Source organism: Barbus barbus (assembly GCF_936440315.1).
Source record: "Barbus barbus genome assembly, chromosome: 45".
NCBI classification, from domain to species: domain Eukaryota; kingdom Metazoa; phylum Chordata; class Actinopteri; order Cypriniformes; family Cyprinidae; genus Barbus; species Barbus barbus.
Genome location: NC_136723.1, coordinates 24730643 through 24749823, shown reverse-complemented (window position 1 = coordinate 24749823; position 19181 = coordinate 24730643). Strand labels below are relative to the sequence as shown.

Below are 19181 nucleotides of genomic sequence, written 5' to 3'. Positions count from 1 at the left end.
ATAAAAATTCTTCATAGTATCAAACAAATGTCTGAAACTTCTTAAAAACGAACAAAAAAGACAATTCAACTCATGCGTACACACTCACACAAACACACACACAGAACTGAAGGTAACACAAAAATTGTCATATTATTGATTGTGTTACTCAGTAATTGGTACAAGTCCTTGAATATAATAAATGCAGCCTTGGTGAGCAGAAGAGACTTCTCAATGGTAGGGCTGGGAAAATAAATCGATGCATCGCGAATCGAGAAATGCGATTCTGAGATTTTCCGAATGCATGGCGATTCTTTCCGGAGTGTATTCTGAGGTTAGTTTTGAACAGCAGCTGCTTTAGAAACAGCCGTACTCTGCTTGTTTCCAAATCCTTACACACACTTGAACCTAAAATAATCACTCATAAAATTCGAAAAGGTTGAAGCGAATTACAAGGGTGTTCACAGTGGGCTGTGTTTACATTAATCTGGCGTCATAAAAGCATTCTGAGCCGAGGTGAAAGTGTATTACTTTACTTCTGTAATGATGTATTTGTGAGTGCTGTTATGATAATGTTTCAGTAAGTGTCTGACCTTTGGTCGTTCGTCCTCCAAAACAGTCCGGCTCGTCCTTCTTCTTATGGTGACCTCCTGATTTTGCGCTGTGATTGGCAGCTTGGATGTGGAATTTCTCAGCTCCAGGAACCTCTTTGTGCACGTGATACGACAGATTACGCAAGATACAGACGCAGTTCTCCACCGACTGAGGAAAAAACACACGAGAAACACAGGTGTAAGACTGAGAGGAAGCCTTTAAAACCAGGAGAAATACACACATATGTTTCAAACACACTGCAGGAGAGATGCACATAGAGCATCATATAACATAAAAACAAATGTATATATATTTTTAATAATAATAATAATAATAATTATTATTATTATTATTATTATTATTATTATTATTATTAAAGTAAACTAAACTGGAATTAAAAAGTAAATATAACAAAAACAAATGTATATATATTTTTAATAATAATAATAATAATAATTATTATTATTATTATTAAAGTAAACTAAACTGGAATTAAAAAGTAAATAGTAATAAAAAATATATAATAATAATAATAATAATAATAATAATAATATGAACCATTATTTTATATTAAATAAAATAAAATAACAATAATAATAATAAATATTTAGCTTTAGTTAATAATAATAATAATAATAATCATGATAATTCTTCTTATTATTATTTAGTTTTGTTTAAAGTTTAGTTTATAAAGTATTATTAAATTAAACAACTGGAATAAAAAGTAAATGGTAATAATAGTAATAGTAAATAGTAATAGTAATATTATTTTAATTTATTATTTTAGAATGTATTATTTTGTTTGTTTTTGTTGTTTACTATGCCATGTAGTGCACTTTGGTCAACCTCAAGTTGTCTTAAATGTGGTATATTAATAAAAAGAAAGAAAAAAAAGAAATAAGTAATAATAACAATAATAATATTAACCATTATTATTATTATTATATTAAATGAAATAATGTAGTATAATTTTAAATAATAATAATAATAATAATTAAAATATGAGAAATCAGGTTTAATTTTAAGTTAAATATTATGTTTTTCCCTTGTTTTGGGGTGAAATGTGAGTTGATCAGCTCGTGTGCAGGTGTGCCGTGGCCTGGATTTCTATTGAAATGCTTACTTTGTTATTTATGTCCCTCTTGGCGACAGCTGAATAGAGCGCGTGCAGCAGAGCATCCACGAGCCCGTCACACTCACGCAGTCTCTGTCGAGCTTCAGCTCCGTCTGAACTCACGTTCCTGCAAACATATGAGTGCAAAATAATCCTGCCGCCGTCTGATGATCAGCATCAGAGCAACGAGAAACCGCTCAACCCTCAGAGCTCATTCAGGTCGTTTTGACCCGGAAGATATACAAAAAAAACATAGAATTTAGTGAGGGACTGAAACTTTGCAAATGCGTTCAGACCCTCAAAATACACATCATTTATTTTTTTCAAATTTTTTACAATTATGTTTTAAGAGATATAAGCATTTTAAATGTTTGGGTCATTTTTGACCCGAGTATGTATGGAGCGCCGTTAGTGTCAAAAACGTTTTACTTTTTATAATATTATCTATGAAATTATATTAGAGTCAAAAACTTTGGTAACATATTTCACCTTTTCTCCATATCTCACACCCATTTGGCACTGAATTTTGTTGATGAACATAAATACAGTATGTAAGTCTATTGATAAACCAGCGCAACATGAAAAATTTATCACTTTTTCATCTGAAAGAGAACATTTATGTAAGTAAAATGAATGTATTTTGTTTGAAAAATTTCAGAGTAATATTTATGTTGTTTTGATGTTTTGTTAGAAAAAATATCTAGGCTTCATAAATTTGGATCATGAGTTTAATTAAACTTCAATTAATTCCAACGGGGTTAATACTGAGATTATATGTTCTTATTATACATTCATAAAATGATATATACAAATAAAATTTTGCCTCAATACTGAAAAGCAAATCTACATATTTTGCATCATAGTTTTGTTTTGGGTGTAGTTCATATGCAATCTCAATTTTTTAATGAATAAAAAAGGGGTAAATAATACAGTAATAGTATAGTAACATTCAAAACTTTTAATGTTTTCACATTCACTAATTAAAGGGTTAGTTCACCCAAAAATGAAAATTCTTTCATTAATTATTCACCCTCATGTCGTTCCAAACCCGTAAGACCTTCGTTCATCTTCAGAACACAAATTAAGATATTTTTGATGAAATCCGAGAGCTCTCTGACCCTCCATAGACAGCAATGATATTATCATGATCAATGCACAGAAACGTAGCAAAGACATCGTTAAAATAATCCATGTGACATCAGTGGTTCAACCATAATTTTACGAAGCTACGAGAATAATTTGTGTGTGCAAAGAAAGCAATAATAACAATTTTTTCAACAACTCTTCTCCCCGAGTTTCATTTTGGAGAGTACCCCAATGCATTGTTTACATTCAGGATAAAGCGCGTGCCGTCTACTGAACATAAACAACGCTCATTACACTTTCAGAATACATTAAAAAAATCTTAATTTGTGTTCTGAAGATGAACAAAAGTCTTATGGGTTTGGAACGATATAAAGGTGAGTAAATAATGACAGAATTTTCATTTTTGGGTGAACTAACCCTTTAATGAAAAGTTGCTGATTAAATACAATATGGTTTTATGACTGTTTAATAAGAGGGATAAAGAGCTTGATTTGAGCCGGTTTGGCGGCTGCAGCGCACTCAGAGAAAAGCGAACCTCAGGCATCCTGAAGTGTTCTTGAAGACCGTGTTCCACTCGGGGTCTCCAGGTCGGACCGGGTCGTTCGGGTCTCCTCTCAAACCCGAGTGAGGAATAATGATCTCGTCGGTCAGCGTCTGCAGGCCATGGTTGATGACGATCATCTTCAGAGGCTCATGGGAAGAGAGATTCCACAGCGTTCCTGAGAAACACAGGAGACTCACTTCACCTTCAGCAGAATTAAGAATAATGATTTCATTTCCAGGCTGGATTGGGGCTGGTTTGATAGTTGTGGCTTGTCTATGAAGCACTGATGGAACTACAACATTCAGTTCAGCTCAATTCAGCTCAATTCCCTTCTCCTCACTTCACTGCTGGTGACCAGTTAAATTTGTTGGTGGAAGTGTTTCTGTAGCTCAAACAGAAGAGAATGAAACAAGTCTCTTCTGCTTAGCAAGGCTGCATTTATTTGATCAAAAATACAGTAGGAATTGTGAAATATTATTACAATTAAAAATAGCTATTTTCTATGTGAATATGTGTTAAACTGTAATGTATTCCTGTGATCTGCAGCTGTATTTTCAGCATCATTACTCCAGTCTTCAGTGTCACATGATCTTCAGAAATCATAATAATATGCTGATTTGCTGCTCAAGAAACCTTTCTGATTATTATCAATGTTGAAAACCGTGATACATTTTATTTTTTAGGATTCACAGATGAACAGAAAGTTCAAAGAACAGCATTTATTTGAAATATAAATCTTTTGTCACATTATAAATTTCTGTACTGGCACTTTTGATCAATTTAATGCAGCCATGATGAATAAAAGTGTTTCTTTCTTTCATCGTTCAGTGTTAATTATTTAGTATCACTGAGATACTATTATAGTTTTTGTTATTATTTAGTATTAGATTTGATTTTTACATTTTGTTTTCATTTTAGTTAAAGTTTAGTAACTTTGTGTTTTTGTTAGTGCTGTCAAACGATTAATAGTGAATCCAAAATAAAAGTTTTTGTTTACATAATGTATGTGTAGTGTGTTTATTTATTATATATATATATATATATATATATATATATATATATATATATATATATATATAAATACACACACATGCATGCATATATTTCAGATTTTTTTTTATATATTAAATATATTTATTAATAATATAAATTATATGAATATAACTATAAAAAAATATATAAATACATGTAAATATATGTAAATATTTTCAAAATACATACTGTGTGTACTTATTTATACATAATAAATATACACAGAACACACACATATACAGCATTATGCAAACAACTTTTTTTATTAATTATTAATCGCGATTAATACTCTGCCTGACTGAAACCTGGCTGAAACGAAATTAATATTTTGGTCTAAATGAGTCTGCTCCACCAAGCTACTGTTATAAACATGAGCCCCATCAGACTGGTCATGGCGGCGGTGTGGCAACAATATATAGTGATATTCTCAATGTTACTCAGAAAACAGGATACAGGAGGTTTAACTCATTCGAAATACTTCTGCTTAATGTTACACTGTTAGATATGCAAAAGAAATCTCTCCTGTCTCTTGCTCTGGCTACTGTGTATAGACCGCCAGGGCCATATACAGATTTCCTAAAAGAATTTGCAGATTTCCTCTCGGATCTATTAGTGAATGTTGATAAACTGCTAATTGTCGGAGATTTTAACATTCACGTTGATAATACAAATGATGCGTTAGGACTTGTGTTTACTGACCTAATAAACTCTTTTGGAGTCAAGCAAAACGTCACCGGGCCCACTCATCGTTTTAATCATACGCTAGATTTAATTATATCGCATGGAATTGATCTTACCGATATAGATATCGTACCTCAAAGTGACGATGTTACTGATCATTTCCTTGTATCGTGCATGCTGCGTATTACTGATATTAATTATATGGCTCCGCGTTATCGTCCGGGCAGAACTATTGTTCCAGCCACCAAAGACAGATGCACAAATAACCTGCCTGATTTATCTCAACTGCTCTGTGTACCCATAAATACACATGAACTAGACGAAATGACTAGCAACATGGGCACTATCTTCTCTAACACATTAGAAGCTGTTGCCCCCCTCAAATTGAAAAAGGTTAGAGAAAAACGTACTGCGCCATGGTACAACAGTTATACCCATTCTCTCAAGAAGGAAACTCGTAATCTTGAGCGCAAATGGAGAAACTTGGAAGTTGTTAGAATTGCGTGGAAAAACAGTATGTCCAGCTATAGACAGGCTCTAAAAGCTGCCAGGGTAGAGCATATCCACAAACTCATAGATAATAACCAAAACAATCCAAGGTTATTATTTAGCACAGTGGCTAGATTAACAAATAAACAGACGCCACCCGATCTAAATATTCCCCCACAGTTTAATAGTAATGACTTTATGAATTTCTTTACTGATAAAATAGATAACATCAGAAATACAATAACAAATGTATATTCTACTGCGTCTAGTATTTCAGCTTCATGCATCGCACCCAAAGAAAAACTGCAGTGCTTTACAACTATAGGACAGGAAGAGCTAAATAAACTTATCAGTGCATCTAAACCAACAACATGTTTATTAGATCCTGTACCCACTAAACTACTGAAAGAGCTGTTACCTGTAGCAGAAGAACCGCTTCTCAATATGATTAACTCATCGTTATCTTTAGGTCATGTCCCAAAACCATTCAAGCTGGCGGTTATTAAGCCTCTTATTAAGAAACCACAACTAGATTCTAATGAACTGGCAAATTACAGACCCATTTCAAATCTTCCGTTTGTGTCTAAAATTTTAGAAAAAGTTGTGTCTACTCAATTATGCTCCTTTTTGCAAAAAAATTATCTCTATGAAGAATTTCCGTCAGGTTTCAGGCCTCACCATAGCACAGAAACTGCACTTGTTAAAATTACAAATGACTTACTTCTTGCTTCAGATCAAGGCTGCATCTCATTGCTAGTATTACTTGATCTTAGTGCTGCGTTTGACACTATAGACCATGACATACTCATAGATCGATTACAAAACTATATTGGTATTCAAGGGCAGGCTTTAAGATGGTTTAGATCCTACCTGTCCGATCGCTACCACTTTGTTCATTTAAATGGAGAGTCATCACAATTATCACCAGTAAAGTATGGAGTACCACAAGGATCAGTCCTAGGTCCTCTGCTATTTTCAATATACATGTTGCCCCTTGGTAATATTATTAGAAAATACGGGATTAGTTTTCATTGTTATGCTGATGATACTCAACTATATATCTCAACAAGACCAGATGAAACTTCTAAACTAAGCTAATAGATTGTGTAAAAAATGTAAAATATTGGATGACCAATAATTTCCTCCTAAATTCAGATAAGACAGAGATATTACTTATTGGACCAAAAAACAGTACACAGAATCTCTTGGATTACAATTTGCAACTAGACGGATGCACTGTCACGTCCTCTAAAGTCAAAAATCTGGGTGTTATTTTAGACAGAAACTTGTCCTTTGAAAATCATATTTCCCATGTTACAAAAACAGCATTCTTCCATCTTAGAAACATTGCCAAGCTTCGAAGCATGCTACCTGTTTCTGATGCAGAAAAGCTAGTTCATGCATTCATGACCTCTAGACTGGACTATTGTAATGCACTGCTAGCTGGTTGTCCTGCATCTTCAATAAACAGCTACAGATAGTCCAAAATGCAGCGGCTAGAGTTCTTACCAGGTCAAGAAAATATGATCATATTACCCAATTTTACAGTCTCTGCATTGGCTACCTATTCAGTTCTGTACCATTTACAAAATATTATTACTTGCCTATAAGGCCCTAAATGGTTTAGCACCTGCGTATCTAACTCGTCTTCTACCACGCTACAATCTAACCCGCTCCCTAAGGTCGCAAAACTCTGGACTTTTGGTAGTACCTAGGATAGCAAAGTCCACTAAAGGAGGTAGAGCTTTTTCACATTTGGCTCCCAAACTCTGGAATAGCCTTCCTGATAACGTTCGGGGTTCAGACACACTCTCTCTGTTTAAATCTAGATTAAAGACACATCTCTTTAGCCAAGCATTCACATAATGCATTTTATAATCTTGTACTGCAGTTATATCTGATCAAATGTACATTATTATTATTCTTTAGCTTGGGTTGAACAAATCATTTTTGCTTAGATGGAACAGCAGCTACGCTAATTATGTCTCTATTTGTTTCTCTGTTGATTAACATCCCGTGGTAACTAGGAATGACAGAAGCTTCAGTCTGGATCCAACCCTTAAATGATCTCAGATGACCGAACACCTGAGAAAAGATGATGCCAACCCCTCAGAGGACCTCAGAGGATGCCAACGCTCAGACAACATACAGAATTACCTAATTTTGCCATAAGTCAAACATATTAAGGTTCTGCAATATATAAATATATAGATGTAGATATAAATATGTAGAGCTGCTTTGCAACGATTTGTATGGTAAAAAGCGCTATACAAATAAACTTGAATTGAATTGAATTATTTCGTTTTTTTATCCCATTAATACTTTCCAGTAAGACCCTTGGGTAAATATTCATAAAGTGACAGGACAAGATCACTGAGATGCTGCTCTTTCTCTTAATCAGCAGTGTTCTATTTACATTCATTATTTTATTAAAATATTAATATTCTATATAAACTATTAATGAAATTCAAATTTCATAATTTAAAATAATATTCATTTACAATAGATACAAGTTATTTTCTACTTTTCGCATGACAGTATTTAAAATGTTTTGTTTGCAAGAGATGCTGGTTATTTTCTACTTTTGACACAATATTCGTTTACTTTGCAAAATTGCAAGTTATTTTCTATTTTTTTAGGGAACTTGCTTTTTACAATTAAGTAAAGATGTACAGTCTTACAGTAAGACATGTTCATTTCAATCTTTGAATTTTAATTGTTCAAAATATTCAACAAATAACCATAAATACAGGTGCATCTTGGACCACTGAGCAACAGTCCAGTTCTTTTTCTCCACAGCCCAGGTAAGACGCTTCTGACGTTGTCTCTGGTTCAGAAGTGGCTTGGTAGCCCTTTTCCTGAAGACGTCTGAGCGTGGAGACTCTTGATGCACTGACTCCAGCTTCAGTCCACTGCTTGTGAAGCTCTCACAAGTGTTTGAATCAGCTTTGCTTGACAGTATTCACAAGCTTGCGGTCATCCCTGTTGCTTGTGCACCTTTTCCTACCCAAATTCTTCCTTCCAGTCAACTTTGTATTTAATATGCTTTGATACAGCACTCTGTGAACAGCCACAGCTTTCAGTAATGACCCTCTGTGTCTTACCCTCTTTGTGGAGGGCGTCAAAAATAATTCATTGAGATGCACCTGTAGTTTGTTTCCTTCAATTATTTAAAAATCCTACAAAGATAAGAAATGCACCTTTAATAGTTGAGTAGCTATATTTATAGTACAAACCTTTTATGAAATATGAGGGTAAATATATATATATATATATATATATATATATTATATATTAGTGCTGTCAAATGATTAATCGTGATTAATCGCCTCCAAAATAAAAGTTTTTGTTTATATAATATATGTATGTGTACAGTGTATATTTTTAATGTATATATAAATAAACACACATGCATCATGTATATATTTCAGAAAATTTGTATTTTTATATATTAAATATATCTATTTATAATATAAATTAATATAAATATAGACACGTAAATACAATCAAAATATATACTGTATGTGTGTTTATTTATATATACATAATAAATATACACAGAACACACACATATATTATACAAACAAAAACTTTTATTTTGGATGCAATTAATCGCGATTAATCGTTTGACAGCACTAATATATATATATATATATATATTATAAAAAATATTTTAAAAAAATATATATATAAACATTTTTTATATTTTAAATATAAATTATTTATACATTTATATTAATTTATAAATAATATGCATATATATATATATATATATATATATAAAATTTATAAATAGATTTTAATATATATATATTAAAAAAAAAAAATCTTTAATAGTTGAGTATATTTACAGTACAAACCTTTATTGAACTATGAGGGCAAAAAAATAAATAACAATCAAATTAATTAGGTTTTGATTTCAGGCCATATCGCCCATCAGCACTAACTTGTGTTACCATCATTTCTTTCACTTTTTAGCTTGAAAGCAGGAAAGTATATAAACCTGTGACGAGTTCTCGGACTTCCGCGTCGTTGGATCTCCTCAGGAGCCTCAGCAGCGCAGGAATGCCGTCCGAGTTCTTGATGGCCACCTTGTTGAAGTTGTCTCGGCCGAAGGAGATGTTCCTCAGCGCGCCGCAGGCCTTGCGATGGACCTCGGCTTTGGGATGATCCAGGAGCCCCACCAGCACGGGGATTCCTCGCAGCTGCCTGACGTCTTGCTTGACCGTGTCGTTCTCGTAGCAGAGGTGCTGCAGATACGCCGCGGCGTTGGACTTCACCGGGTCCATCGGGTGGCTCAGCATGGAGATGACCTCCCGGAGGTTAGGATCCCGCCAGCGAGGATCCTTGCGGATGGTGTCGAGGCTCACCATGCTGGCACGCTTCTGCGGGATGAGCGTCTGCGCACGATACAGGTCCTGGAAACAGGGCTGGACGATTAATCGAAAACGAATCGAAAGCTAAATTAAGGAAAAACTACATTTTGATTATTTATTTATTTTTACAGAAAACAAGACTTAATATCTTAAATCATTTTAATTGTACAGTAAATTCATCTTGATTCAATTTTTTTTAGATATTTATACTAGAAAACAAGACAAAAATACCAAGTAAGAGAATATATATATGTTTTTGCAATGAACTTTAAAAGAGACAGAGATGTAGATGTTTGTGAATGATGTTTTCTTTGTTTTGGACGGATGAACACTGTTATTATACCATATTTAGTGCATCAAATGCAAGGGGTGGATAATTTTATCAGTTGTTTATTAATCATGCAACTATAAATATTACTTTTATAGTTTTCATTAATAATCATTGCTATATAGATGATAATTGTCTAGTGCTCTTATGAATGTTTAATATAAATGTAACAGACTTCTTCATGGCTAGTGTTTGTGTATTTAATTTCATTCTGTAACCTACTTCTTCTACAGATCTGTGTACTAATGTTAAATGCTACTGTTTTTGACAGCGTTGATACTGTTTCTGACAGATAATATTATGATATCTTTTGCGTTTCCCTTACAGAATGTGCTATCCTGTCAGCAATAACCTGTGTTATTTTATTTATTTTATTATTATTATTATTATCATCAGTTTAAGTGCTGATGCAGTGTTGCCAGATATTGCTATAAAATCAAATAAAAAATATGAATAATATGAAAATTAAAATATGAAAATATACCACCTTAGTAGTTATATTTACAGTACAAACCTTTATTAATCTATGAGAGCAAAAAAAATGAATAAAATAAAATAATAGTTCAATAATCATAATGAGTTAAAGTGTTCAATTAATCGAGGTTTTGATTTTATGTCATACGTCACAGATTTTGTGAATTTTATTTATTTTTATTGTTTTTAAATATGTCTATATAGTTCTTATTAATTTTGATTTCAGTTTTAGTTATTTTAGTACATCAAGTAAAACTAAATTAAAATGAGAAAAAATAAAATAAAATAACATAAAATAAAAAATCGTTCAATAATCGTAATCAAGGTAAAGCGTTCAATTAATTGAGGTTTTGATTTTAGGTCATAGGTCACAGATTTTGTGACTTATTACATTTTATTGTTTTTAAATATGTCTATATAGGTCTTATTAATTTTTATTTCAGTTTGAGTTATTTTAGTACATCAAGTAAAACTAAATTAAAATGAGAAAAATAAATGAAATAAAATAAAATAAAAAATCGTTCAATAACCGTAATCACGGTAAAGTGTTGATTTAATGGCGGTTTTGATTTTCGGTCGTATCGCCCAGCTCTACCTGTAAATAAGCGTGGGTGGAGAGGTCGCGGTGCAGCGGCAGAGTGTAGCAGTTCTCCGGTAAGAAGGTCCGGCCGGGAAAGAAGGGTAATCCGTGCAGGAGCGAGACGGCCTGAGTGTTCAGCGTGCCGTACAGAGGCGGCTGATCTGTGGGAATCTCAGGAGGGTCAGAGGTCACGCCGGGGTCAGGGTGAGGAGGTCCAACCGTGTGTGTATCGTCCTTTTCACCGGAGGAATCGGGAGGCAGTGCTCGATCCAGACACTCAACATCCGGAGTCTGGGACTCCTCCAACCCTTCAGATGAAGCTTCCTACAGAGAAAAATATAAACGTGATTTGAGGAGTCATCCAAGTCTGGATTTGAGTTTATTTATACTTTTTATTTTTTTTACCCCCATTACTAATCAAGTGTTATTTTAGTATTGTTTAGATCATATTATTATTTTTTAATTCATTTAATACATTTTTTTATTTATTTTTTTATTAATTTTATATATATTTTTTGGTATGTCTATATAGTTTTATTAATTTTTATTTCAGTTTTAGTTAGTTTAGTGCATTTTAATGAACAACTTAATAAAATGAATGACAAGCTAAATGAAAATGAATAAATGTTGCCTTGGCAACTTGCTGAAATAAGAAAAAAGTTATTTTATATTTTACTTGATCTGTGCTATTTTAGTATCTTTGAGATACTATAGTTTTGGTTAATATTTTGAACGATTTTATTGATATATTTTCTGCGTTCATGTTAATTTCAGTTCAAGTTTTAGTAATTTTATTGTGTGCTTCTGTCATATTTATTAGTTTTATATAGTTTTATAGTGTTTATATATTTTTTAATTTCAGTTTTAGTTTTAATTATTTTAGTACATCAGGTTAAACTTAATGAAAATGAGAAGTGAGTCCTTGGCAACAAGCTGAAATAAAATAAAATAAGTTTTTATTTTATTTCTGTTTATTTTATGCAAAGTAAAATTTGCATGTTTTTAATTTCAGTTAACTATAATAACCCTCTTACAAATATCTAAAGATTCTTAAATAAATCTACATTTACTGGAGAACTAAATGATTATTTTAACACATTAAGTCTTGTTTTCTGAAAGATCATCAAAATGAATAATTAAAACCTACTTTTTATCAGAAGAAAAAATGTACAATGAATTATTAATCATACAATAAAAGCAAAAAATGAGGTCATTTCCCTTCGAATTAAGTTTGTTTTTCTTACTGCACTCACAGTTTTAAGCATAAACACTTAATTTTGGTAGATTTTTCAAAAAACAAGACTTATTATCTTATAGACCATATAGTCTGGTAAACGACCAGCTGTGTCCAAACGAAGCATAAAGAGGCGTCTCAAAGTGCCAGATTAATAATAACACATCAATCTGAACACATTCACAGCGTGAATAAAGATGATATTTTCTCACCTGAGAATCTGGACTCTATCAAATCTGATTTAATTAGTGTCCTACTGAGCTGTATAAATTACTGCGGCCAGTTTTGATGAAACGGACTCAGAACCCTTTACCACTACACACTACACAAAATTATTTTCTTACTTAGTATTTTTGTCTTGATTTCTAGTATAAATATTCTTGACTCAAGATTAATTTACTGTACAAGTAAAATGACTTAAGATATTTTTAAAACAAATATCAAAATGTTGTTAGTTTTTCCTTAAAACAAGCAAAAATATCTGCCAATGGGGCAAGAAAAGTACACTCTTAAAAATAAAGGTGCTTCAGGATGCCATAGAAGGACCTTTTTGTCTAAATGGTTACATAAAGAACCTTTAACATCTGAAGGACCTTTCTGTTTCATAAAAGCTTCCTTGTGGTGAAAGAAGGTTCTTCGGTAAGAAAAAGATGGTTCTTTGACTGAATGGTTCTTCTGTGGCATCGCTGTGAAGAAGCTTTTAAGAAATTTTATTTTTAAGAGTGTAATCTTGTTTAGCCTTTGAATTAAGATTATTTTTCTTACATATTTTCTTATATATTTTTGCTTGTTTTAAGGAAAAACTAACAAATTTTTTTTAGAAAACAATACTTAATATCTTAAATCATTTTACTTGTCAATTAAATAAATTTAAGAATATTTCCAATGTAAAAAAAAAGAAAAAAAAAGTTGAGCAAACTTAAAATTTTAAGGCAACCAGCTTCAGCAGATTTTTTTAGTTTTCTGAACTTATTTTTTAGGAACTTTTTGAGTTTTCTCAACTTGTTGTTTTAATTTTATACAACACAAAGTTGAGAACTCAAAAATTTCCTAAAAAAAAAGTTCAGAAAACTAAAAAAATCTGCTGAAGCTGGTTGCCTTAAAGTTTGCTCAACTTTTCTTTTCACAGTGTAGAAAATAAGACAAAAATACTAAGTAAGAAAATATTTTTTTTTGCAGTGCAATACTGAAACAAGGTGATTCATATTCTTTAATACTGGCTTTCCCAATGAAAAGCATGAAAATGCAAAATGATATTTCGATGAGGATATAGCTGGTTTGATCTGTAATCTTCACCTTCAGGAGGTTGGGCACGACCTGTTCATTGGAGCTGCTGGAGCTGAGCGGGTTGGATTCGCTGTCAGGACTGGACGAGTTCTCCGTCCCGATTCCTGAACTCTCAGTCTGCAGAACATCAGAGAAACGTCTCAGCGTGAGCTCGTTAACATCACATCCACACACACCACGCCTCATTAGCCTGCAGCTTAGGCTTGTAAACAATATCTACTTTTCATCACGAGAAAATGAATCCTTATGAATTATAAATGACTTGTTTACAAAAAGAACCTGTTAAAATAATTATTTTTTGGCTCTCAAATTCTAGTCAGACTATGAATATTTAAATCCTTATTTTTATTAATTTATCGCGCTGCCTAATGAAACCGGGTTATTAAGCAAATGCCTGTTTAGTATAGCAGACAGATGCCAACTATGAGAAAATACATGTTGTTTTTCCTCAGTATTTTTCAGTACAAATATCTAAACATTCTTACATTAAGATACAGTTACTTGAGAAGCAAAATGTTTTTAGGTATTAAGTCTTGATTTCTGAAAAATGCATCATAACCGGGTTTATGCTTAAAACAACAACAAATATCTGACAATGGAGTCAGAAAATAATAACTTTCTCTTTGAATCGTTTTGTTTAATGATCTCATAGATGGTTATTTTTCTTATTTTATGGATAAACTCACTTCATTTTGGTAGAATTTTCTAGAAACAAGACTTTTGTCTAATGGATTTATATTTACGCCTCAAATGTCTCTTTTTGACCCGGAAGCTAAAAAAATTATAGTTTTTAGTAATGGAAGGAAACTCTGCAAAGGCTTTAAGACACTCAAAATACACTTTTTTTTTTTTTTCCTGATTTTTACAATTATTCTTAAGAGATGTAATCATGTTTCATGTTCAGGTCATTTATGGAGTACCATTAGTGTCAAAAATACTTTATGTAAAATTATCTATTAAGTTAAATTAGTGTCAAAAAAATTGTCAAAGTGTCAAAAGTTTATGGAAGTAAAATTTATTTTGTTTTAAAACTTTTTAGAGTAATATTAATGTTGTTTTGTTAGAAATAAATATGCAGGTTTCATGAATTTCAGCAATCATGAGTTTGATTAAATTTAATTAATTCCAATAGAGTTAATACTGGTAATTCTCAGATTTTATAAATTTCAGCACATATTCAAATTAATTTTCTCAGTAATATTGAAAAAATATATACATATTTTGCTGCATAGCAGTTTTTTTTTTTTTGGTGTGGTTCATGTGTATTTTGAAATTTCTAGGAATGTCTAAATTTTTTAATAATCAAAAAGGAATAAATGCAGTACAAAGATGGTGATAACATGGTAACATTCAAATCAATTTTTCACATTCAGTCAATAATGAAAATTTGCTGATCAGATACAATATGGACTAGACACTTTATGCTTCCATCTGCTGATACGCTTTATGGAGATGCTGATTTAATTTTCCAGCAGGACTTTAGCACCTGTCCACACTGCCATAAACACTTCAAAGTGGTTTGCTGACCATGATATCACTGTGCTTGATTGGCCAGCAAACATGCCTGACCTGAACCCCATATAAAATCTATGGGATATTTTCAAGAGAAAGATGAGAAACAGTGGATCCAACAATCCAGACGAGCTGAAGACTCAATAGTGCCTCAGCAGAGCCACAGGCTGATCGCTTCCATGCCATTCCTCACTGATGCTGGAGTTTGTGCTAAACGAGCCCCGACCAACTATTGAGTGCAGAAATAAACATACTTTAAACAACTTGAACTCTGCTTTACAAATCATTTTTTTGATTGATCTTAGGAAATATTCTAATATTTTTGAGATACTGGATTTTGACTTTCAATCATCAAAATTAAAACAAAAAAACTTTTGAAATGTCTTACTTTACATGTAATGAATCTAAAATATATATGAAAGTTTCACTTTTTGAAATGTTACAAAAAAAAAAGTTTTTCACGATATTCTAATTTTTTTAGATGTACCTGTATAGACAAGGACACCTTAAAATTAAGTGCAACCAGTAAAGGGAATAATAATAATAATCAATTTAGCTAAATAAAACACGGATAGCACAGTTTTGCTTATGCAACAAAACTAGTTTTTGTCCTGAGAAGATAAGTGGTGTTTATCTGAAAACAGTGTTTGATATTGTTGCTTTTTGGCCCTTATGAAACAATCCATTTACTATAGTAACCATAGTTCAACTATAGTACAGTATATAAAACTGAAATAACCATAAATTTACCAGGGTTAACATTATTTGAACTATAAAATTTGGGAATAAAGCATGCACTACAATTTCACTTATGTAACACCATAGTTTTCACAAGGGAGATATGACGATTATGTAATCTGAATGAGAACGAAACAAATGCAAATCAGATTTAAACACTGTAAATGACTATCAAATCTGTTTATGAAAAATATGCACGTGAGGAAAGTCGTTTCAGAGGTGGAGCAGGTGATGAAACACTATACGCAGAGTTATAAAGACATGCACTGATGAATGAGCCGCAATAAGAACATAAATTAAGAAAGCAAATAGGGTCGACTCATGTTTTTCACTGCTGAATTCCCAGCTCACTATGCACCAGATGCTTTTACGCGGTTTGTAGCCCGTCTTACCCACTACGTCATGTGGCTCATCCATCCATCCATCATCCATTTCATGCACATCATCTCAGCTCAGTGTCAGTGAGTCGCTCAAGGGCTGCGGATCCGCTGTCACAAGCCCAAGTAGGACACATGCATCACGGAGCTCCGCGTATTTGGTAGTTGTGCCGCATCCAGCGCGGCATCAGAGTTTAAATCTCACTGTCAGACGCGCAAGAACACAGAACCCCTGCGGTATGAGCGCTAGCGCACGCATGCCGCATCAACCCTCTGTATTTACATGCGATCGCGCCACACGTGTGAAGCTGCAACGCAAACAGATCCAGAGCAGGAGAGGCGATGCCCACCCAGCCCTGGCATCCACTGCTGCTACAGACGCACAAGCATCATCGCGCTGCGGGAAAAGCGACGCATGCACTCACCTCGTTCACCTCCGCAGGCATGCTGGCGACGCAGAGCGGCGTGTGTGCGCGGTTTCTCTGGGTAAATACAGCTGTGTGCGGCTCACACATGAGCAGCCATCCTTCCTCCTGCCACACGCGTCCACATGCACTCGATCATGCTCTCACATATACACACACGGGCACGCACACCCCCAACCTCACTCTCTCTCTCTCTCACACACACGCACGCGCGCGCAGCGCAGTGGAGGAGCTGCTGAATCAACAGCGCGATTCACACACACTCTTCACCGCCCGGCGAGGAGGAGAACCACGTCCAGTTAGTGTTTGCCATTCACTAAATAAGATCATTAGCGCTCATTAAACCGCGTCAGAGAGATGAGAGAGAACGAGACGAGGAGCTGCGAATGCGACTGATGCAGCGCGCGCGCACACACACACACACACACACTTTCTCTCTCAAACACTAAAACAGAATATGAAAGTTTCTGGACTATTCAAAGTCAATGAACCAACCTTATTTCAGGCTTTTAATAAAAAACCATTGACTTCAGGATGATGGAATCAGTAGAGCTAAAATGCAACTTGCTTCTGGGCTTTGGCCTACAAAAACAGGTGTGAGCGCATCGACTCACCTGCACAATGACAGCACTGTGTCTCAGCAGAGGATGATGGGAATCTGTGTGACATCATACTGACCTCCATTCTCATGGACACATAAATCATAATCAAGATTCTGAATAAACCGATCATTTGAGCAATGAATAAGCTCCATTTAATCGCACATACTAATCAGAAGAGGTTACAGCATGCATTTTCATGTTTTTGTCACTCGGTAGATTTAAATAAGGCAGAGTCTCTGGATCACACCCACATGTGAGATCTCTCCATGAACACCTGCTGGACTCCCAGTCATGAAATAAATAACACACACAAATATCAGATTCCATCAGTCCCACAGTCTGAACCCACACAAATACTCCAACTGAAACAGATTCACTGACGCCCTTTGAATCTCCCTCGACGGCATTTACATAATCACACAGTAGCTCATTCAGACCAAACAGATACAGTACATGCTGCTCCTGTGGCTTAAAGAAAAAGTTCACTAAAAATGAAAACATGCTCACCCTCAGATCATCTGAGATTAGGATGAGTTTGTTTCTTCATCAGGTTTGTATAAATGTGTCTCTGCATCAGTGTCTCAGCAATGGATGCTCTGCAGTGAATGGGTGCCGTCAGAATGAGAGTCCAAACAGCTGATAAAAATAAGTGAAAAAGTGCATCTCCTGTTGTCTCTCACATCAAAATCCAGTCACATATTTGAGCTGTTTTGTCTTGTAAACGCTGCTTGATCTGTGCAGATTTCTCTCCTGATTCACACCAGAACACTTTTCACTGGTTATTATAGACTCGTATTTGAGTTAAAAACGTCTTAATGCTGGATTTGCCTCATCTTTTGTCTTCTCCAGATGTTATGATGATACTTGTGGATTATTGTGATGACTCTCATTCTGACGGCACCCATTCACTGCAGAGCATCCATTGCTGAGACACTGATGCAGAGACACATTTATACAAACCTGATGAAGAAACAAACTCATCCTATAGGTAGCACATTTTAAGCAGATTTTGGTGAGCTATTCCTTGCTGCAGCTTTAACTGTGAAGATTGTGGAAGTCAAATGGCTTGTGAATGTGGATTCGTCATTCAGAATCTGACGGTCTGTTTTCATCTGGATCAGCTGAAGGTTGGATATGTCACACACCTGTGGCGAATGCAAACACTCCCTCCAGCTACGCTAGGATGGGAAAGAGCCCAGAGCAGTTTTATAATGAATAATAAATAGGGAACAACTCTTTCTGAATTGTGATTAATAATGAATGTAAGACAACTTCCCCCGGAGAGCAGCTATCCAGTCGGATGATTTATTCTGCTCTTTCAGCCGCCACCACAGGAGGCATTTCATCATGCGGGACTGAACTGAGTGTGTTGAAATCCAGCCGAATGTCACTGCGTTTCAACCATAGAATCAGGCAGACACCGGCGAGCCTCGCACCCGTACACCATCTTCATTAGACTGAATGAGAATCCATTACTGGAGATAAAACATCCAGAGAAAGTCATGTGAATTAATGAAGCGCTGCGAAATTCCACCTGAGAAAACAGGACAAGAGAAGAATGTAAAAATGCTGAAGACTTTACCTTACTAAAAATATGAATTACCTTATCAGTGAACATTTACAACATTTAGCTGTTGTAGACAACACTTTAAAATTTACTGTGAAATATTGAAAAAAAAAATTTAAATTAGTATGAATTACCTTATCAATGATGCTTTATATTAATTAA

General features: G+C 34.0%; 1 protein-coding gene across 1 annotated transcript in view; it reads right to left on the bottom strand.

Annotated features, from left to right (window-relative positions):
• LOC306863838 (splicing regulator ARVCF-like) overlaps positions 1-16871 on the bottom strand; it is a gene marked incomplete at both ends in the record, with an annotated part of 32429 nt that extends 15558 nt beyond the window's left edge. Inside the window, 7 exons of the mRNA XM_079407380.1 lie at positions 573-741; positions 1697-1814; positions 3309-3492; positions 9523-9949; positions 11293-11601; positions 13808-13915; positions 16851-16871. Coding sequence (XP_079263506.1) covers positions 573-741; positions 1697-1814; positions 3309-3492; positions 9523-9949; positions 11293-11601; positions 13808-13915; positions 16851-16871 — 1336 coding nt within the window. The remainder of the gene's footprint in view (positions 1-572; positions 742-1696; positions 1815-3308; positions 3493-9522; positions 9950-11292; positions 11602-13807; positions 13916-16850) is intronic.
• Between the last annotated feature and the right edge of the window lie 2310 nt (positions 16872-19181).